At 41.9% G+C, this 23,546-nt stretch overlaps 1 protein-coding gene across 1 annotated transcript in view; it reads left to right on the top strand.

Annotated features, from left to right (window-relative positions):
- The first annotated feature begins 5,491 nt into the window (after window positions 1–5,491).
- onecut3b (one cut homeobox 3b) overlaps window positions 5,492–23,546 on the top strand; it is a 99,946-nt gene continuing 81,891 nt past the window's right edge. The window contains exons 1-2 of the mRNA XM_060846278.1: window positions 5,492–5,529; window positions 6,567–7,606. Of these exons, the coding sequence (XP_060702261.1) occupies window positions 6,571–7,606 (1,036 nt within the window). The 5' untranslated portion in view covers window positions 5,492–5,529; window positions 6,567–6,570. The remainder of the gene's footprint in view (window positions 5,530–6,566; window positions 7,607–23,546) is intronic.

Raw genomic sequence — 23,546 nt, 5'->3', positions numbered from 1 at the left:
GTTTACTTTAACAGTCTGTCGCTCATTCGTCAAGGAAGTTGAGTTTGTGATTTGTATATTGAATATGTTAACACATTGGAGAATCTATTCGTAAGGATATTCCCAGTAACGCTGAATGGCTTAATTAGTATTCTAATATGTATCAACTTTATTACAATGTTTGCTAAACTCCTAATTAATTCTTAAAGGTCCTGTATATAAATAAGTGGGGCTTGCTTGCGCCTTGTTTGCAAATACCACAGCAACCAACCCTCCCCTTGGACGGCCTGATTTGAAACCAGCAACTCAATTTTATTTTCCTTACCAAACCTCAACATCCGAGAGGCACCCACCTTAGGGCACATCAGCTCAATATTTCTCAGAAATTCTGCAGCTGCAAATTTGACTAAATATTAGTCCACCTGAGGACTATTCCTTGCAACATTCATGGAGTCAGAGGGGAGGAATAACAGTTGGCAAGGCAAGTCCACTGCACAGTCAATAGGCGAGCTGTCGATATTAAAGCACGCGGCCCAGTTGCGAGCAGAAATGGCTACTTCATCAAGTCGCAACGCACTTTCGACATGGTGTAGATTTTTTTTTAACAACACGGCATTGGCAGGTGTACTCAAGAAGTACTGTATCTTCATGAAGTTCTTTGTTGCAGTGCAATAACTGTTCAAAAAGGACTGAGTTTGCTAGCCAGGCAAATATAGCATTTCTCAGATCTTGTATGGTCTTTACACTTTAGTCAAAACGTGGAATGTTAATATTACTACAGACACATGATCCCAAGACGCCCCACGCTCTCCGTTCAGCGTTAGTTTCCAATGTTATTTGTTAAGGCTTTTCATTCAACATTGAAACAGAACATTTCCCCTTCGGCGTTAAAATAATCTTTTGACTATTACAGCAACAAAAAAACATACTTAATTATCAGTGAACTTTTATTTGTTTTTTTCAAATATACCTATATTATCATGCGAGCTAGCACATAGGCTCTGTCGTGATTTTATTTTTACTCGCCTGGCTTGTTCTGGCCTGCTGCAAGGAACAAACTGACACTTATCTGATGTTATTAGTCACACACGCATTTCCTGACTACTGTTGCCTCTTGTTTTCTGGAAGAACCATTTAAACGCGAGAAGATCGATACTAGAAGGGACATTCGTTACTTAAATCACCCACTGTTAAGATACTCCATCTTTAAAATGCGAAATTGAAATCTGTGCTCTCAACAAATAGGATGTTCTGGGTGTGATTTAGTAAAAGGAACGAACTCAACACGGTTTCCTGGCTGAAGTGCTGTGATGTAATTGGAACCGCTCTTTAAATGAAGATGAGCCTTGATTAATCCCTGGATTTTCTTGAACAGAGTGACTTTCAAGTGGCCCAAAACGTTTCAAATTAAGTGAGATATTGTTGAAAACTGGGATGTTCCTTCCATGTCGGCCAATACGCAAGCTAGCAAAGAGTGAAGGAGCTGATTAAAAAACTAAATCGCACCTGTATCCAGAAATGCAATCTATCATAACTTATAATTTAAATGTAAATTATAAATTATTTAAATTGTTTGCTATATGCAGAGAAACAATGCCACACCTCTGGCCCATTTCGTCTGCCAAGCAAACACAGACAAACGGTATATAATTTTCTTTCCTGTCAAAACTCTTCCCATACTTAACGCTGCCAGGCAGGTTGGAAGTAGTGAGGGGCGGTGTATCTTCACGACTTTCGACATTTGGAGACGACAAAAAGTACTTTCGCTACTTCTTAGCAGCGTTTACAATTCACAAGCTTAAAATTGTTATAACACCAGGCCGCAAAAATTAATTAAACCCTATTCATGTTCTTATAACAAGTATAATTTGCATTTTTAAAAAGCTCTGTACGATGATTCTAACTTGCAAATATCTGTTTTTGACTCTTTGTTTTTGTTAATACTTAGTGTTAAGAGTACCTAAACAACCCGCCGGGTTAAAATGTCACTCTATGTGTGGGGGTGCTTTACATCAGGTTATTATATGCAAACCACACTTATTTTCCCAGCTATTTATATAAAGCCAGCAACACGGCTGGAACTTGTGAGCAGTATACAATTGACAAACGGTTTCATGGAAATCCACTTACAAACACAAGAATATGCAACAAAACTTTCTCTCTCTAGCCTTCAAGGGAATAACACAAATGCCAATGAGAATTTAATGGCAACTAATTAATCTCTGTAATCACAGTGCTGCGTAAAATGATAGCAGTTGGGAAATGTGATGATAATACTAGAGAAGAGGTAGCTATGGATACATAGTATTTCCATCTGAAATAGCGTTTAAGTTCTGTTTCTTGTTACGGTTTATATTATGCTGTTTTCAATTCCGGCAGTATCTGTTCTTTCAGTGCCCTTGTGTACAGTGAGCGATATAATCACATTCGCAGCTCCTCGTTAAAACGGCAAGAATAGCTCTCCACTTGTTTTGACTGATTATGTAGTGGAAGGATCTCTGAGTCGAAGATGAAACGCTTTTTGGGTGCGGAATTGTCCTGAATCTCCCTGCATTAGACACAGCACAGCGGGCAAGCCAACAAATGGAGCTTCTGCTGACTGTACCGACAGCCGGTGGAAACACCTGTTTACTTACCGGCGGGGTGAGTGGAAAGGAGGAGGGATGGGGTTGGGGGGGGGGGGGGGTGCAAGTTCGGGTGCATTATTTTGGTAAGTAATAATGAAACAGCTTTTATTTTCTTCCCCCACAGATAATTCCGAGGTGAATTTGCTGGGAAAGAAGTGGATAAGAATTAACCCGAGTCAGGGCGAACAGGCAGAAAGAAACGGATCAATACTTGGCCGGGCCAGAGCAGCTGCCAGATGGTTAGTAGATAGAGAAAAAAAATTGCACGCCCCAAATTGTTTCTCTCAGGGCCCTGGTCACTTCAACAGGGAGAAATAAAGAGGAGTCATTACATATAGTTTTGAAGCAACAACTGCAACTATTACCACTTTACAGTTGAGGCGTTTCCAGAAATCATATTTACAATTGGCGTGTGGATTTAATGTCCTAAATAAATCCACTATAGTTTATCAGGGAGATTTTTTTTAAAATGCTAGCTTTACTTTGAAATATTCCAGTTGTTCGGCAGATAGGAGGGAAGTGTTGGCGTCATTAATGATTCCAGCTGAACTAATTAAGTGATGGCGAGTGTTTTTTTTTAACTGAAGGCCGGCCTAGATATCCAATCCTTTGAAAGGAGCCTAACTAGAGTCTTTCACTAGCCTAATCATATTAATGCAACCCACCATGTGAATCAGTGACACGTAATATGAAGTAAATGTTAAAAAGTTACACCATCATTTCGAATTCAGCTTTCCCAACTTGCTGCAATATTGGGAAATGACATTTTAAAAATTAAAAAAACAAAAATCCTTTCCCTTTCAGATTTTCAGCACATTTGGCTGCGCTTTGGTTAATGATATTTTATCGATTTGGACGAAGCAATGAGGTGTTGCAGATCCCTGTTAGAATGACGCGAACATTCGACTTGCTAAATTATTTTTTTGTTATTTACAAAAGGAGTGCCGAGGAAATAAACTGGCTCTTCACTGAATCAAGTGGCAGAAAGGGACGATCCGCTTTACCTGTCATCACAAGTAAACAGCAACAATAATAATATTCTTCCCAGATAATCAGCATTATCCTGAATCGAACAACATTTATTGTGACGACGTAGCAGTCAGTAGTGTTGGAAGTGATCAAGGATTTTGTGAAATAAACCGTCATATGGCCCTGGTAATAATAGTACTATGTTGTTGGTTTAAGAGAAATGAACAAGTTGCAATTGAGTTCATGTATTTTTGAGTCAGTACATCCGGACGCTGAAGCGAGCCAGGTTAGTAGGAGAGGTAAAGGTACAGGTGGACAAGAGCTCCAGTCTGATCCGCCGCATCTCTCTCAGTTGTAAAGTTGTCAGTTCTTTAGATCAGGGAAACAAAGCGTTGACACTGCAGCCTGTAACCGTTAAACCCTCATCTTTCAACCACAAACCCCAGAAGCGTCAAACTTTCTGCAAACTTTGTGTTTTTTTGATGTTATGGGGATTGTGGGTGCCTGTGACATGGGGCTCCGAAGAGAAACTGGTGAATTGTAGGAACTGCAGACAGGCCATTCAGAATATTCTATCCCCGAGTGCAGGCGAGATTATTCTCGGTTATTTTAACCTGCTGTATGTTGTGAAGTGTAGTCCAGGGGAACATTGTTGCTATGAAAATGTGCGGCCTCCGAATTTACTGGCAGCGATTTTTAGTAAATCGCAGCTCGATTTGAGAAGGGTTTTTTTTTCAAAATCTTCGACCTCAGTCTATTCCAGATCAAAGCGCTCTCAGCTGGGTCTTTGTACATCTTTATGGTGCAAATCCTCTGCAAGTCCCTTAATGCAACACTTTCATGTTGTTACCACTGGTTACTGCTTTGAGTCCCCAAAGGCTTTCACCCCCCCCCCCCCCCACCCCTGCCCACTACCCCCTCCCCACCACCCCAACCACAGGTCAGAATCTGTCTTTCTCACGTCAGCCCGGAGAGTTTCATCATTCGGCGTTTACGAATGCCACTTTAAGCTTGAAGACATCATTCGGTCAAAGTGATCAGATTCTCATGGAGAAAGCGACATTTCCGGTTGAATTGACAATAAAGGGAGTGTGCAGGCACACACACAAAAATGCTGCCCCTTACCCCTTCAAACCCGGCTCCAAATTCAGCGCCATGTTGACTTCCTCCCGAGTTCAGACAGAAGTGAATTTATCACAGCGTTTGTATCCGTGTGACTTCTGTCACATGCGTCCTCGGGTGAAACTGAAGAGCCGCCGAGTGTAAATGGCGCAACCTCTTCTCAACAGAACTGCTCCAGTGCAGCTGACAACTTGGGCTTTGGAAGTGTTGCCCAGCGTTGTTAGGGCATATCGAATTCGATGTCAATTTCGAATGTGTGTATGGTGTGTGCATTTCTGTGGCAGCTGTCCATGCTCCATATTGGACCCTATTGTTCAGGGCAGCGGCAGAGTTTCAGACAATAAGTCCCGAGTGTTGACAAACAATCGAGGCGTCTTCAGATAGTGACCTGTGTACACTTAGTCACCGCACTGGTTATCCCTCAGCTGAAGATTTCAGAGAAGTGCAAACGCTGAAGTGATGGTCAACTAACCCCAACACAGGGCAGTTTGTAAACTGTGTTCTGAAGAAATGTCAGTGGACTCCAAACGTTAATTGGATTCCTAATGAAGGGCTCATGCCCGAAAAGTCGATTCTCCTGCTCCTTGGATGCTGCCTAACCTGCTGCGCTTTTCCAGCAACACATTTTCAGCTCCAAACGTTAACCCTGATTTCTCTCCACAAATGCTGCCGGACCTGCTGTGTTTCTCCAGCAATTTTCTTGGGTTTTGTTTTTATTGTTTCAGATTTACAGCATCCACAGTTGTTTTATTGTAAAACGTGTGACCTCGTTCAAGTGAGACAGTCGGGCCTACCGATGTGTCTCCCGCAAATCAAAAAGTGCCGCTCTGAAGTTTACACTGGTGCAACACTTCGAAATACTGTCGTGTATGTAATGGACGGAAATATTGAGGAAAGTGCCAAACCTGTTCCATAATCAAAAAAAAAGTCAACCGTCACAATCTTCAAGGGCTTGACCCTGGAAAATGAGGAAGTGGCTCTCGCAGATCTGATGGGCTGAATGGCCTCCTTCTACCCCCTTCAATGACTCTGCGATCCAGTGATGCTGGATCCCGAGAGGTCTACCCATTATAAAATACGGGATATAATTGCCCAGTCAACGACTATTGAGCGTGACCAATACGCGTGTTACTGCCTAAAACATTGAAGCAAACGATTCAGTGAACAGAATGATCCTTCTGGTTTTGAGGTGGTCCTCTGGGGCCGTGTCTGACCCAGAGGTTTCGAGCTGTGGTTGTTGTAGGTGAGACCTTCCTCATCTGCAGTGAACGAGAGCCCTGCCAGTGAGAGAGCTGCCTGGGGTTGGGGTTTGGATGAGAAGCTGAACCGAACAGCGCTGAAGTCAGAGGTTGCAATTGTATCTTGGCTCATTCAGTGGCTAATTGCACTCACGCACTGTTTGATCTGAAACTTTCCAGCTTTTGGAAAAGGGGAAGGCAGGAGCGACGGGGGGGGGGGGGGGAAGGGGAAGGGAGGGGGGGAAGATACAGACCCCCGCCACCCCTCCGGAAATTCAGTAATGAGATGTGGGAGTGCTGACGTCAAAGACGGATGTGAGAGTGCGCATTGAGGACTCTGGCTCCCTCTGTCTCTGCCCCAGTCTGCAAAAGCGGTTAAACCTGCAGCCCAGGGAGCAGCGCATCAGTCAGGGAGAGAGAGACAGACACACACACACAGACAGACACACACACACGATCCGAGAGACAGCAGCAGCACTGATAGCCCCATCCCCCCATCCCCTCCCACACACCCACCCACACACACACTCACACACACACCCACACACACACAGAAGCAGAGCTCGACCGAGCGGATGGCTAGGCATTGATGCCTCCTTTTCTTCCTCACCTCTCTCTCTCCCCAACCCAGCGCAATGGAGCTTACAATGGAGAACCTCGGGAATATCCACGGAGTCAGCCAAGCCAGCGACCTGATGAACACTTCCCACAATCGCCCGGCGTCTCACCGGAGCCTGGCGCCTCACGGCCGGCCCGCCATGGTCTCCAGCATGGCTTCCATCCTGGAAGGCGGAGAGTACCGGCCGGACCCGAGCCTGGCCGGACCCCTGCACCCGGCGATGAGCATGTCGTGTGAGAGTCCGCCCGGGATGAGCCTGAGCAGCACCTACACCACGCTGACCCCACTGCAGCACCTGCCGCCCATCTCCACCGTGTCGGAGAAATTCCACCACCCTCACCCTCACCACCACCACCACCACCACCATCACCACCCCCCGCACCAAAGACTGCCCGGCAACGTCAGCGGCAGCTTCACCCTCATGAGGGACGAGAGGGGCTTACCATCCATGGGCAATCTCTACAGCCCTTACCACAAGGACATGGCCAGCATGGGGCAGCCGCTGTCCCCTCTCTCCAACGGACTGGGCACTTTGCACAACTCTCAGCAACCCCTCACCCCTTACGGCGGGCACATGGCGAACGAGAAGATCCTGTCGCCCAGCGGCTTCGAGTCGCACGCTGCCATGCTCTCCCGGGGAGAAGAGCACCTCGCCCGGGGACTGGCGGCACCCGGAGCCGGCATGATGGCCCACCTCAACGGCATCCACCATCACGGGCACCACCACGGCCAGGCCAACGGCTCCCTGCTCTCCTCCGAGCGAGACCGCCAGGCGTCGGTGTCCGCCTCGCAGAGCGGCGGCTCCAACCAGGTCGAGGAGATCAACACCAAGGAGGTGGCCCAGAGAATCACCGCCGAGCTGAAACGCTACAGCATTCCGCAGGCCATCTTCGCCCAGCGCATCCTGTGCAGGTCACAGGGGACTCTCTCAGACCTGCTGAGGAACCCCAAACCCTGGAGTAAGCTCAAATCCGGCCGCGAGACCTTCAGGAGGATGTGGAAGTGGCTTCAGGAGCCGGAATTCCAAAGAATGTCAGCCCTAAGGCTTGCAGGTAGGACGGAGAACGCACAGAGATTCCGTGTGTTTTGCTTTTTAACTTGAGGCTTTATCTTATTTATATATAATGTGCAAAGCTATCCACAATGCAAACTTAACCACAACAGATTCTGAAAACTTCGGGCGGGTTGCTGAATCATTTCCCTTCATTTAAACCGAAAACAATTACTCAAAGGATGCTTCACCATCTTTGTACAGTAATATTTCTCATGCTTTTATTTATCGCTTTGTTTTTTTTTGTCTCGGTGTGTGACATTGTGTGTTGTGTGTGTGTGTGTGCATGACATTCACGCACACGGAGATTTCACAGTGTTCTCTATTCCGCTCACACTCCTCGTTTTCTGACAGGATCCCCAGGGTTTTCCCATTAATGTCCTTTTCACTCCCTCAGGTTTATCTTATGTTAATACGGCCTTAGTTATTCTGGGACAGAAACGGATTCACCTAATGTAGGTGAATGCCCCACTACCTGGTCAAAAACATAACTGCTGCCGCACACGCACACACAAAACAATCTATCGTCAATCTCCTGTTGTCTTCCATACACTGGGGAGGGGAGGGGAGGGGGACGTTAGGTTGTTCTGTTGGTTAGATAATTTGTATTGATGGGCAAACAGCAAATTTCTTTCCAGCGAACTAGATTATTCATATTGAAGAGAAGGGATTGTGTCCATTATTCCACGCGTCGTTTCCTTTTGAAAATAGTGGTGACATTGTATTTTGCTCGCTGAATAGCACTACAGATGCGAATTGAATTGAGGGACATCTCATTGATGGGTAGCAACTCTGTACATTTATACGCAAAACCTCATTCCCATTCGATAGTATTTGTACCGTGCACTATTCATTTCTGTAACTGTCTGGCGTGCATGTTTTAATGGGTTTTTTAAATGAGTTGTGGGCCACCTAGCGTGATGCTTTGATAATGTGCGGGTGCACCCACCATCTCTGGGACCCTCGCCGACGCGACTGCTTGGAACGGAGGGGCACAGAGCATCTTCAGGACGTAACCGTCCTCAGGTGTATCATCCACGCGATGCCACGTGTCCCACAACTTACCTGCCCTTTAATTAGGTGCGAATCGGGGCATCTTTTAGTTACAGTCAATGCGCTATTGAAAAGCAGTTAATGTAATGCAGATTGCATTGGTTTTACAAGAGTCTGATAAATAAAGATTTAAACTATCCTGAATTGGCTTTTTAAGTGTCTCTGTTGTTAAACTCAATCGAGCGTTTGTGTTTTATTTCTCTTCCAAAATGTAGTATGGGAGAGTTGGGACAAATTAGCGCAATAGAGACAAGTGCTCTTAGATTTAGTAACACGGAGAGGAATGAGATGGAAACATTTTAAATGAAGTTTTTAGCAATGTATAATCTATTTCGGTTAAATGTTTAATGTTATATTTTATCTAAAATAATATAACATTAAAGATTGTGATTATTGGCTAGGGCATCACTGGTGGAACTTGGCAGGTCCAATACAACATTTGAGACCTCCATTAAATGGCAATAAATCCCAGCACCATAATCCTGCCTGGCCACTCCACTCGCATTTGTGGTGCAGTGCATTTTCAATTCTGGACGGTGTTGTAATGTAACATTTTTTTTCTTTCTGGACATTTTAGCTTCAAGTTTCTTTGTTATCACAATGTCAGCACAAGGATCTAGACAAGTGCAAGGTCTTTGAAATTTACAAATTTTGGGGGGGTTTTGTTGAACTTATTCCTTGTCATAGAATAATTTCTGATGACAAGGGAGGTTTGGAAATGCCGGCGCAATGTCGCATTAGTGCGATTGAGATATAAATATGAAAAGGCGAAACAGCCAGGATTCTTTATTAGGAGTAAGGGAGACAGAATTGTTCGCGTTTGAAACCACAAAATCAATAGCTTCGAATTACAATTCGGAATTCATCACAGTCAAAGAAATCGATTTTTAGGGTTGTTCAAATATTTTGAAACGGCAGTACACTGCCGGATAATGCTGTATAGGGTGAGGTTACAGAAAAGAAAAATCACAAGTGAACGTACTGGGGTGTCTTCAGATGTGACGGATATCACCGTGATTTGCATGTTTGACAGCAACGATTGGGACACCTTGGCGGTGGGATCGATGCGTTTAGCACCGCGATTTCATTCGGGTTGTAAAGGAAAAGAAGATGTTACGTGAGAAACCGTCGCTGGTTCAATTCCAGTATTGTCAGAAAGTGGTTTGAAATCACCGACATGTTCTCCTCATGTGAACTTGAATCTGGTCTTTAACGGTCCACTTGTATTAGAAAGATTGTAATTGCCGTCATTGCTCAGTGCTTTAGTATTTCTCCCATAGTTCAGCTTTCTGGTATTTGAGGTAACATGAATGCAATATGTTACATACTCAGAGAACATAAAACCTCCCCATTGCAGCGAGTGTAGATCAGTTCAGTGATGGACTAGCAGCAGAATCATTTGCTACATAGTTGGCTCAGAGTGCACCATTGAAAATGTTATCTTCATTAACAACATAGAGCCATATATCAAATCTGATGGATAACACAATGCAGAGATTTAAAATGGTGGGTTGTAGAGAGGGGTAACCCTCCAAATGGCGTTCTAATATAGTGTGCGGATACAGCTCTAATGGTATTAAAGATGCATTCAGAAAAGCTTCAATTTTTCATACGTCTTGTATGAGATGGGCCACATTTTCACCTGCCCGATTCCTGACCCTCCCTTCCCTACAGGTTGTACAGGTCTCACTGGCAGGGTATATCACAAAGCAACTGATGTTGCTGTTTAAATGAAGCTGATGTGAATTGTGCTGGTAAATGTACGATCAATGAACATAACTGCTGGCCGTTGAACTGGCGTTTGCATTCGGGTCTAACCCTTTTCAATCCACTTTCTTCTCCTGTGTCTGTGGATTGTGGATTAAGGATCAATTGTTGAAAGGGATTCTAACGCCATATCTGCGCCTGGAACTATTTTGCCTGCACGACTGGCGAGCAGATTATTTAAAAACAAGCTCATCAAGATCTCTGAGGGTTTTGTTTTTGGTAGTATGTGTGGCGTTTGGAGCCTTCCTTTGAGGGTTGTTTTAGGATTTATTTTCTCTCGTCATGTTTGGTGTTGCTGGACTCACGGAATGCCTACAAAAAAAAAGTCACGTCCCGATCGACTCGATCCAGACCTGGCATCCTATATAAAGGTTACACCATGTTCTGTCCTGTGTGTGCAGGAATACATATTGCAGATCATAATTCTCACATTTGCTCTTGCTAAATCTCTCCCAGATAATTTCTCTTAAATGAAATGCACACTTGACAAATGTGCAAGTCTGTAAATCTTTCATAAAAAAGATGCATCTATTATTTATCAGATAGGTACATACTAAATAAATCAGATACACATGCACTCAGTCCATACTGTCTCATCGCGTACCACACCGAAATAATGAGCTATCTTTTTAATTTGAAATTAACGATTAACATTGCATAGTTTAGGACGATTTGGGTGTTAATAATAAAGTGTTTCTTTAGGGGAACATGCGGAACGCCATGTGTTTTATGACAGGATTGCGGCAGTGAGAGAAAGAGGAAGGGGAGGCGGGGGTGGGAAGAGAGTGAGAGAGCAAAGAGAGCTGGTTGTGTGCAATTCGAACCCAGTCAATATCGATCACACAGCAGACCTGCCAATGCTACTGGGAGACACATTCTATTCGCAAATGTGATCAAAAGCCTGTGCTTTGCAATCTCCGCAACTGAGCCTTTCCCTGAGACCGATCAGTAACCAGTGCAGTGAAGTCTTCTCTCCCACACATCCCCATTGTTCCAATTAACGGAATCAAACCTGCTCCTAGCTGCAGCTCCTTAACTTTTATAGCCAGATCGACACATGCTCCCCGCGCGGTCTTCGGAGATTCTGTGTGTATTAGTCTGTGTCTGTGTTAGTGTGTGCGTATGTATGCGTTTGTGTTAGTCTGTGTGGGTTAGTCTGTGTGAGTTATTGTGTGCGTGAGTCTGTGTTAGCCTGTGTGGGTTAGTCTGTGTGAGTTTTTGTGTGTGTTAGTCTGTGTTAGCCTGTGTGGGTTAGTCTGTGTGAGTTTTTGTGTGTGTGTTACTCTGAGTCTCTGATCGCCTGCGTGGATTAGACTATATGTGTGTTAGTCTGTGTGGTGTGTATGTTAGACTGTGTGTCTGTATTCATCTGTGTGTGTTAGTTTGCGTTTTTCTCTGTGTGTTAGTCTTTGTGTGTGTGTTAGTCTGTGTTAGCCTGTGTTGGTTAGCCTGTGTGGGTTAGTCTGTGTGAGTTACTGTGTGTGTTAGTCTGTGTTAGCCTGTGTGGGTTAGTCTGTGTGAGTTATTGTGTGTGTTAGTCTGTGTTAGCCTGTGTGGGTTAGTCTGTGTGAGTTAGTCTGTGTTAGCCTGTGTGGGTTAGTCTGTGTGAGTTATTGTGTGTGTTACTCTGAGTCTCTGATCGCCTGTGTCGATTTGTCTATGTGTGTTTGATTGTGTGGTGTGTGTTAGTCTGTGTGTCAGTGTGTTAGTCTGTGTGTGTTAGTTTGTATTTTTCTGTGTGTGTTTTAGTCTGTGTGTGCGTGGTACAGGGAATGCCAGAATAAGGCGGCCAGCTGAAGTGATGCCGGAAATCACATCCTTAGTTAAACTGAGAATAGGCCACACTACACCTTGCGAAAACGGGTTGTGAAGCCTTTTCACAGACGCTGCCAGATGGATAGTTCCGCCAAAGGGCCAAAGCGTCCCAACTGAGTTTCGGTTGTCTCCACAAAGCTTCCAGTAAAAAAAATCAACAAAAAAAATGAAGATTTTTGTTTGATTCCTCTCTTACAATTGATTAAGTTTCAGCAGTGTTTAAAAAGAGGAAAATCAATGTGTTTTGGGCAACTTGGCTGCCATCTGTAACAGGATAGGGTGATAGAGTGGGCTAAAACACATCTTAAACCCGGGGAGTTCTTTCGGAAAGCATAAAAACCATAAAGCGATGGGCCTGACCTTTTAAACTATATACATAAAGGAATTTGCATGTCTCTAACTAACGCCTATTTTGCATTTGATCTGCCACACATTGTGAATCACTTTCTAGCTTTGAGTTAGCTGAAATGATACTCTTTTATATTTTGGGCCCTGCTTAATGTTTCGCGGGCTGCCTTGTCAATTATTCGGGGTTCTTCCGCTCGATACCGTTCAGAATTGCAATGATACAATTACATTGAGCTGCTTCTGGTAAAACCCAACAAAAACAGAGCGAATTCTGACCAGGCCCGAGGTGGGAGGGTTGCTGGATGTTGCTCGGTTGAAGGGAACCGTATTGAAATTTTGAATGAATGAATGTGAGGTTCGCTCGCCTCTTATCAGGCGGCTGCTGAGGGAGCCTTGGAATTTGTTACAAAGGTCGCTGCTTCCAATTCTTGTTATCTCGCTTTTATTTCGTTGTTGAATTCGGAGGGAGTCTGGTGGAAATCGGGCTGGTCCCGAACGAAAGTTAAAGAGTAACAACAAAAGGAAAGATTTTAAAAAATGACCATTTCAAAAGGGGTTCTGTGCACTACAGGGGGTGAGAGAAAGTAAGAAAGCGAGACAGGCGTGTACACACACACACACACACAGTCTGCCTCTTGCTGTTTTCCACCCAGACTCTGTTGAACATGGTGGCCACCAGGTCTGATCTTTCTTGAACAAACAGCAATTCGTTGTTTATTTTTTGCAAAAAAACTGGAGAAATGAAAGACAGAAGCGAAACCATTTTACTACGAGAGGTCACTTTAATGAAGATTGTTCTTTATTTGTAGCAGCAGCGAGGCTGGGGACATTAGTACGCGATTAGGTTATTGGGGAGGTGGCTAGATTATAATACTGTTGCTAATAACACTCAAATAATTAATCATTTACAGAGCAACCGCATGATTTGACAATTTTACAACTTAACTGGGCTCGTTACCATGTTAGATCATTTAACTGTGACTTTAACGCGCACCGTTCGAGCACGGTTCAAAATATAGAATTGGTATTGAACACGGTTTTCAAAACTAGAAATACATTTGGCGTGGAAAATCGGGCGTTGCATTTAAAACATAGCTTAGAACACAATAGTATCGGGGTAACACAAGGCTAAACTGGAACGCTGATAACACTCGGGAGATTTTATGGCAACAAATCCATGTATGTATGATCTGAAGGTTTTATGTTGTCATTCCAACAATAACAATGGAATATCGCAAAAGATCGCAACGTTATTCATAACCGGCATTATAAATAGGAACGCGAAAGAAACAAGATTTAACTGTTTGTTGTGATTAAAAACAAATGTGTTTCCAGCAAATTCCAACAGCTCGGAAAGCGGGTGTTTTACCTGGACCCGCAATAGGCACCGAGCCCGGTTTTGTACAGCAGAACGGAGAAAGCCGTGTGAAGGTGTTCAAATCCGATCAAAGATCACATCGTTAGCATTGCCCGGGAGGGTCTCCTTTGTTGTAGCAGCCAAGGTAAAGTGAAAATCTCAGATGTATCTAAAGTGGGGCGATGTGAGAGACAGGTGGGTCACATTTATGAGAAAAGGAATGTGGCAAAAATTGGCCAATCATCCCTGTCCACTGACAAACCCTGATGTAAGTGAGTGGGGGGCGATTTCCGCCGTTAAAATGCATCTTAACCGCATTGCTGTTTGGATTTCAGATCCCGTCATATCAGCATTAGGCAGCTTCATTCGGTTTTGAGTGAGAATCCCGCCTATTTATTTGATGTACAATACCCTTCTGGCCCCTGCAGAAGGAAGTGAGGACTGCAGATGCTGGCGATCAGAGTGTGGTGCTGGAAAAAGCACAGCCGGTCAGGCAGTATCCGAGAAGCAGGAATTCCTGATGAATGGGCATATGCCTGAACCGTCGAGTCTCCTGTTCCTCGGATGCTGCCTGACCTGCTGTGCTTTTCCAGCAACCCCACTCCCGACTGCCTGTACAAAGGTAAAGGAAGTTTAAACGCAAAACCATGATCCTAACTTTTGCCCATGTCTGAGTTGAAACACTTGAGGACAGCATTTTTCAAGATCACAATTGTAACCAACACACCACGGCCTCGATCCGCTTTGAAAATATCAACAACATTAATCAGAAAGTGTATGGAGATCAGTTTTGGTCCCCGCTGCTCCTGCAAAACTCACATCCTTTAAAGCTGCCCAAGGTAGAGGCTGCTTTCTGCTCAGTGCACCTGTCCAACCATCCGAAATACAGCGTCAGGCTTTCAGATATGAAGCTTTGTGGTCGAGCACGTAAAGACAATGAGACCTGATCTCCTTTTTTTAAAAAAAAATAAACAATTTTATGGAACGACAGCCAAGGCTAGATTTCGAATTTCCTGAAATAATATTGTGACCCCGCAATCCCACAGAATACACCCCAACCAGCCCACAACACAGTAAATTTTCTGACATTATTCAGAGATGTTCAGGTTAAGCATCATTGATGAATGTCTTGTTGCTGTAGCAGCAAGGATTACCTAATCCATTCAAATCACAGCCGAATCCTTCCATTCCTACACATCAAAATAAGGCGACTGTTTGAAAAATGGCACCTGCAACAAAATGGTGTTCCGCTGAATGAGTAGCTTCCGATGCTGCAGAGTATACTCCGAGCGTGGTTTTCAGCAATCCCTACTCTTGTTCACAACAACATGCCAAAAATTAACATTTTGTTAAAGGAACAAGACATCTGAATTGTTTACGCGGGGAATTTAATAACAGTCTCGATGCTTTTATGCACATTAGACTTCTCAAACACCCCCTTCCAGAGGCAAGAGTTACACCGGTTAACTAGGACACCATTTATCACATCGCCTATGTTAGGAAAGACTTGATTGAAATCCACTGGCAATCAATTAGAGCCTGACTAAATGTCTCATGTAAAGACATTGTCTCCATTAAGCGGCCCGGACTGTGCGTGCTTTGACTATCTTTTCATTTTTAAAAAATTTTCCAAAACCCAGATTGCTGCGAGTGAAAGCATAGCTATGCCTCGATCTCCAAATCTCTGGACTGCACTCAGTTCACATGCGCCGTTCACACAAGGACAGTAGGACGGTAATGATTACATATGTAAAAATTCGCCAGCTCAGAAAACAACCGGCATCTTAGCAGCAACGAAACGGTCTTGCAGGTTACATCGAAATGGTTGGCTGGTTCTCCTGCTGCACCTTCAGATGAGATATTTAATATTCCAACAGACTGTGTTCATCAGCTGGGAGACACAACCTGAAATTCCAGAAAGCAGTGACCAATTACTGTAGTTAGAAAGGGGAACACTACACTGGCAATCGATTTGTAATTAACACCCCCACCACCCCCAACCCCAAACCCAAGGCTTGAAGCCACTTCCGCGTGTTTTGGGTTGTCGACCTGTCTGTGGTTAAACATTCGAAAAATACCCCCACTGTGCAGATATCATAGTTGCATGTTAGTGTTCAGTTCTACTTCAATCAATTTCCTTGTCTCGAAGCCGGACAAATGGGCGGTTGGATGCAGAGAACTGACATTGTTTCCAAAGTCAGACAGACTTCAGGAAAAAAAGATTTTTGACGTGAACGACAGAGAGAAACCTTCATCTCCTCCTTTGGACTCGTTGTTCTCTGAAAATTAATTTATTGGGTAGCTTTTTTAGAGGGATGTATATGATTTTAAGAATTGCAACATAGTGTTGAGTTGAATTTGGCTTTCGAATTTCACAAATTTATGTTTAACAAAACAATAACGTGTTAGTGTGTTTCTAGATAGTGAGAGGGACAAGTGACGGGTGGGGAAGGGGGGGCGGGTTTGGGGTTAGTGGCAAACCGATTTGACCCCAATTTGTTTCGAGATGGGGCGTCATCTCTTTTTGGGAAATCTGTACAAAATTTACCTAAAAACTATAAATGACTAAATATCAAATACAATTCTGGGCGAATCTTTCGCTGTTGCCCGTAATATTTTGAGGTATATTATGTATTTCTATTTCTGCATTCAGTGAATTGACATGTACAGACTGTTCAGATCGAACTGATTCACAGTAACAACTCGGTCACATTTTAAAGCTGGAACAGACGCTCCTAACAGATATCTCACTCTATAATTTCCGTCGTCGCTTCTCGTTAAAATTCACCGATGTCCCAAAACTACGCGTTTGGTTTTAGAAGGTTAATCTCGTTCGATCCTTTCTTTGGACGTTTCAACCAAATAAAAAGGGAAATCGCAGCAAACGTGTTTGAGCTTTCATTAGTCTTTATTTTTTTCCCTGAACCTTTCGGAGTGAGATTGTGAATGTCGTCAGCGAATGTTTTGTGAAATCCTTGCTCAGGAACAGCAAAAATTCGCCAAGATTCGATTTCAATCCTTCGTTCAGAAAGAAGTTGAATTAATCTTTAACATATCAAATAAAAACACTATTTTCTTAGGGCCACGTATGACTTGATTTACTGAAGAAACTCCGAAATAATTTCGATATTTATTGTAGCCATTGGGTTTTTGGTTTCGACTAAATCTGTTTTAGCGATTTTAATGTTATCAGCACAAAATGGCATTATTCGTGTAAGGGTTTACACTGCTACTGTTCCGTTTCATTCCCAATGACATTGTTATGGGAACACCGCCTGAATTCAAAATCAATTTCCCGTATGTTTAACTTAACACACCTTGACATAGTCCACAGCAATTGCTACTCAAATTGGTAAACAAATTGTATAAGTTAGACGTCTCGGTCGTTTTAAAACAATCAGAAAGTCACAGATGTTACATATTTAAAGAGAATTCGATAGTGAAAAGTGAGTAATTAATTATTCATTCTTGAAGAAACATGTTTTTTTAAGGCGAATTGTAAATGACAGTGCCGGGAATGGCATGTTTGCCCCTTGAAGTGGTACCAGGTATTTTCAGATTCATTGTTCAGTAAGTATCCCTCTCCCTGGTCCCGTTCGGTATTGCTGTCTCTGTGTCACAACAGCTCCCCCTGCTGCACCGCACTGACACTCCGCGTCCCTTTGTCTCCCAACTTGGCAGGACTATCAAATTAGCGCAATTCGGGATACATTCCAAGGCGGCCTGATGCTCTCCACTGCAACCTACACAGAATGTACACAGACTCATTTCACTTAGGCCTTCAGCATTCATTACAGAGGACCAGAAAGATGTTTTAAAATCGCTCTCAGTTGGCTGGCTTTAACCCAAGCCAACGTTAAAGCAGCATTCTAACAAATCTCGTCATCCATTTTATTTCACAGTAAACAAGAACACAAATTGTCAAGTTACTGTTTACCAATATACGCCATTTAACCACCTTCTTGCGAACCACCAACATACTGGACTCAATGCTTTTCCAGCGCCTGTTCTAGTGCGCATGAATGAATGTAGGTGAACTCCCTATTTGGTAACAAACTGTATAGTAACTGGTACAAAATATTATCAAATGTAAAATATCAACTGCATTAGAAAATAGCAAATGCACTTTAGAATGCGCTGTTTTGTCAATTGTGCCTTTTTAAAAATTTTGCATTGAACTTTAACTCTGCTTTTGCTCGTTATTACTTGTCGCTGAATTTCTTCACCTACGTCTGTATCTTTGCATAGTCTTTTAGATATAGTTTGGCTTAAGCAGGATGAAAGTAGGTCTCATTTTGATCCTTTTCCCGTTGAAGGATTGGCTATTTCTACCCCCGAGATCTCTCAAAGCCTCCAGTCTAGATATTGTTTCTCACTTGAAGTTATCAAGATTTTCATCGTTAGCTGTTAGCCCGAAAGCCATGGACGACTTGCTTGTTGAACCTGGAAGATTAGGTTTTCCATCTAAGATCTCTTAAACTGAAGCCTCATCACACGAAGGAACAAGTCATTAACATCTTCAGCCACGGGTAGGTTGGGAAATGTCTTTCTCTACTGGAAGTCAGGAATGTGGCCCACCTTTGCCTATGCCTTTCATATACCACTTTATAAGAATGTAAAAGGTTGATGGATACTATTTCAGGTTAGGTTTGTTGTAACAGAGTGGAAGCTTTCCCTTTTGAGGAACGTAATGATGATAGAGACTTGCTTCTTTTAGAAGAGGGCTGAATGGTTTATCCTTTCGAATTATAGAGAAGAGCTCACATTGATCCTATTGATCATATTTTAGATGAAAGAGATTACTTTGGACCAAGGATAATGCACTAATCTCAGGATCCCAATATGGTTTATATAACTAAACAACCCAAGCTAATAATGATCTATAATTATAAAGCAGAAGGCCTGATCTGTTCTTGATTTTTAGTTCGTTAGAAGGGAGCAATGCACACTTTGCAATTGTCTCATTACCCCTTAGTGAGCCAGGGAAACATTACCCAGAGCTCATAAGTTCAGTTCCTCTTCCTGAAATGTGCATGTATAGCTGTCAAATCAACATAGAATCAAGCCTGGGTGTGCCATCCCTGCAGTCAAGTAACCTTTCCATATCTGGGTTCTCAAATCGATTGGCACTGCTGGGGTTAAGGAAGAAGACAAAACACGCAGTTAATTAGGGAGCAAATGTGGCCATATCAATGTTACCGTGTTCTTGAGAACAAATGAAGATGTCACTTTGACTTGCTGTCAGGGAATACCTGAACGCATGTAGTAGTACTGAAGTGAGGAGTTAATCTCTTTGTGTGGTGGTGAGGTGGGGAAGATGCAAAAATTTATAGGAATTGGAAAAACAAGCAATCATATAATGGAAGAGAGGGCATTACAGCTTCTGAAAAAACCACACACCAGTGACATTGTCAAAAGTTTGAGAAATCGGCAGGTTTGTGAGTTACCGGACAGAACTTGTTGACTGTATTCATAAGGAGAGGAACAGCAATCAGAATTAATTAATGCAGCATGTTATCTCCATGGTTATTTCCACCTGTAATGGTTCTATTATCAGGTCACCTCAGGTTATCCAAAGACAGTACCTTTCCCCAATCAAAGCTTCATAACTCTCACCTATCATGCAGGTTCCACACGAAATTTGGGGTTCATTGCTCAATCCTCTACTCTTCAAGGGTCATTGATATAGATTCAGTAAAATTTATAAAATATGGCTCTTTTAGTGTTTTCTATTAATCAAGTAAAGGATCATTTTCAAAGACTGTGAGAATACCAACAATGCACCTTGTTAAAGGTGGATTTGCTTAACAGTAAAGTTCCAGTGTGCTTTGGTGTAACAGGTGCACAGTTTTGTTCTGTACACATTGAGATGTGGATAATATTCAGAACATCAATATTTTCATTCTTTATCCTATTGAATCCATAATTTACAGACAATTCCATTATTTGCAAATAATTGTACTGCTCCATATGTCTGCAGACTAATAGCCAATTGTACATCCCTAAAAACATTCATGTTTTCTCATGCTTAATTTTTGATCATCTTTCATCTTATCTGAATACAAATTTCTTACCAAATAACTCTTGATCACCCTCAGCACCTCTGACTGAGTTCCCCCTTGTTCCATACTGTTTCAGCTTCAACAGTAGAGAGCCATTTTCAGTAACTAAATCTCTGGCCCAGTGAATCACTTTGAAATCTATTTCAACTTGTTCCATTCTCCTTCTTCTCAAAAGTCTCTGAGAAATTAATCCTTTGAACTGTTCCTTCAATCTTGCTCACAAAATTCGACCCTTCCAATTCTTATTTGTAATGTGAACTGAGAGCTTCTTTCACATGAAGAGGGAGTTTTTGTTGTTATTTTGGTGATAGAAGCAGTTCTAATTAATTCTCCACATGCACAAGAATATTTAAAAATGTACTTCCTGGTTTGATTTTTTAAAACTTGGTTTTGTTCCAAAGTCCAAATTCTAAAAACATTGAACTTCTGAAAAAATGGACCAAAAATATAATTGCATTACTTTGTTTCAACAAATAGGTCTCTGATGGAAAAGTGAAAATGAGACATTATGGTCTTTTTTCACACTAAATGAAAGCTCTAGCTCAAATTGTGAGAAATATTATCGCACTGGTAACAAAGGCAGTTCAGGTAGATGGGTGGATTTTACACTTTGTGCAAAATTATGTTAGATAATATATGTTATATCTATTCGTAGTTTAGATCTAGTACATTCACTCAAGTCCAAGGTCAACATAGCCAGTGAATCTCAACTGAATTTCTTTGATCAAAGTAAGATGAATTTTGGAAGAACCATATTCAGGTTTTAATACATCACATTGAGTAAACCTGCAATAAGATATTAGTAATAATAAGAGTGTACAGTGAAAAGAATTCTCACAGCCAATGTTTAACAAGAAAGAAACAAAATTGCCATAAAAAGAATCAATAGTACTGAACTCTGCACAACTAAATCTGTTTTGTAGACAAATACAACAGCCAATTGCACTTTGGAAAGTCTGGTAAATGACAGATAAGTTTATGCATTTGTAGACTTGTTGGAGATAGAGATGCCAGCTAAAACCCCAGAATCCATTTTTCTTCTTCAAATATTGCCTTGAAAATTTTGTCATAGTGACCAGAATGGGCAAATGGAGCCTTTGTTTCAATATCTCAGACTACAAGGCAGCGGTAATGTGACAACCTAATTGGTTTATTCAGTTCTAGCACTGGGTCATAGATTCATGGTTTTCTAATTAGGTGACACAAATACTTAGCACTAAACCAAACTGACACTGATGTCTTCGAATACAACAAAGAAAATTATCAGAAAGAAAACACATCACTGGCTTATGCATAGCTACCTGAAAGGGGCTGCTTTTGGGAGATGTTGCTTAATTGCATCAATCATTAATCCTTTGAAATTTTATTGTCTGTTTTTCTGCTCCTGAACCAGGGAAGAAACATTATGGTAAATAAGTTCCGTATTCATTGCCTTTTGTTCTAAATTTATTAAATAGAATCAATGAGACAGAAGGAAATCAAACTGCCTTCAACCATATTATCTTCTGACAAACTGCAAAATGCCATTCTTTCTATGTGTCTTGTGTTTGATACAAAAAAAATGTTATAGCGTGGTCACAGTACATGAATGTGCATGGAGCTGTATAAGGATTGCATTAAAACCTAGTTAACTCTCTCAGAAACCATTGCAATACTGCTGTTGTATAAAAACAAATTTGTGTAGTCTGCTTTAGTTTCTGAAAATAGAGGTCATAGTCATAGAGTCATAGACATAGAGATGTACAACATGGAAACAGACCCTTTGGTCCAACCCATCCATGCTGACCAGATATTTCAACCCAACCTAGTCTCACCTGCCAGCACCCAGCCTATATCCCTCCAAACCCTTCCTTAACATGGACCTCACAATGAAGAATGAGACAAACTGGCCAAACATGCATCAATAGATAGAGCCAGGTGGGCAGGTGGTATTAAATATGGGGCATCAGTAGCGTTGTGATACCAAAGATGATTTTCTTGAATATGCATTTATAATAAAAGAAATTATATTTATATTTCCCTTGTCCTCCTTTAGACTAATGTAGTCCACAGCATCTCCTTCAATCTTCCAATGAGATAACTGTGTGACTGATATAACAGAACACGTCAATGTAGTGTCAGAATATATTCCCCTATTTTTCTTCCCTGGTATCAGTAAATGGTTGTGCTCCAGTCAGGATGGTGATATGGTCAAAGGTGGAAAGTCACCATGTGCAGACAGATTATGAAGCCAGCTCACAATCACAAAAGCTGTGTATTTAGTAATATGAAATCTCAACTGTGGGCTAACACTTCTGACTGAGGTAGGAGGAGCTTGGAACATTTTTATGAAGTAAACTAAAAAAAAGAGACCTCACTAAAGATTGCTTTTTGTTTCTTGTGAAACGATATTACACAGTCAAACCATCTTTCATTGTCAAATTCATTGAATACCCCCCATGAGCTTTAACCAATTACTTTTGCTCCATTATTTTCCATACGATACATTTTCTACTCATTCTTTCCGAAGGCATTTGTTGCATCAAGGTCAGAAATGCAGCTGTTGCTTACAGTAGCTTACCTCGATAATAAACATTGACTTGTTTACTTTCCTCAGTGGGTTATTCAATCATTTCTGTGGCTCAATCCTGTGCTCAATTAAAATTCACTTATGTATACTTCCAGGATGGGTTGCTGGATAGAAAGTAGGATACTCAACACACCCTTAAAAGGCGCATCAAGTCTAAATATAATGCCATCACTAGATCAACAAAATCACCATAAAGTGACAATCAAATCTGGCATTACCATCTAGCCTCTGGATAGATTGGATAAGCCATTGGGTGAGTTGTGAGAATGGTTTTGTTTTTAAACAATATCAATACGGATGGTGTTTGGAAAGCTGCAAAGGAATCAAATTGGCACATGAATTTGGAGAATAGAAACAAATAGTTGTTGTTTTGTCTATTTGTCAAAAAGCCTTTCAAACAGTGAAATTCAAAGAATTATAAACTAATAAACTTATTTTGCCTCAAGGTGCCTGGAGGTATTATCCTTTCAAATTGTATAGACCCATCTAAATGCTGACGAGTAAAAGTGAGATAAGACAGTGCAGTATAGCTTGGAAATTCCTTCTTTTTTTTTAAAGATATTTTTATTAGAAATTTAATATTTTGACAGATTTACAAAAATAAACAGAACTTTCAAGCACAAACATTAATATAAAAATAGATCTTAAATATATAATCATCAAAATTCAAAGGAATGATACTAAAGAAGAAAGAAAAACAATGAAACTCAGTTAACTACTAATCTAATCCACAATTATCCAGAGTGTATAGTTGAGTCACTTACATCCTTCAAACAAGAGAAAATGTTCTCTAATACACTCATAACAGTATAATAAAAAGGAAACTATTTCCAAACAATAAGAACAAAAAAAAACATGTTTGAATGGAGATCCTCCCCCTTGTTCTCAGGGGGCCTTACTTCCTTTCTAAAGGTCCACCATATCCTCTCCCAAACAGTGTCCCACCCTTGACCCGGGCGCTCCTTAATAG

The sequence above is a fragment of the Hemiscyllium ocellatum genome, chromosome 28 (genome assembly GCF_020745735.1).
Source record: "Hemiscyllium ocellatum isolate sHemOce1 chromosome 28, sHemOce1.pat.X.cur, whole genome shotgun sequence".
Classification (NCBI taxonomy): Eukaryota; Metazoa; Chordata; class Chondrichthyes; order Orectolobiformes; family Hemiscylliidae; genus Hemiscyllium; species Hemiscyllium ocellatum.
The sequence above is the reverse complement of the archived record's forward strand: the minus strand, read 5'-3'. Positions and strand labels throughout refer to the sequence as shown.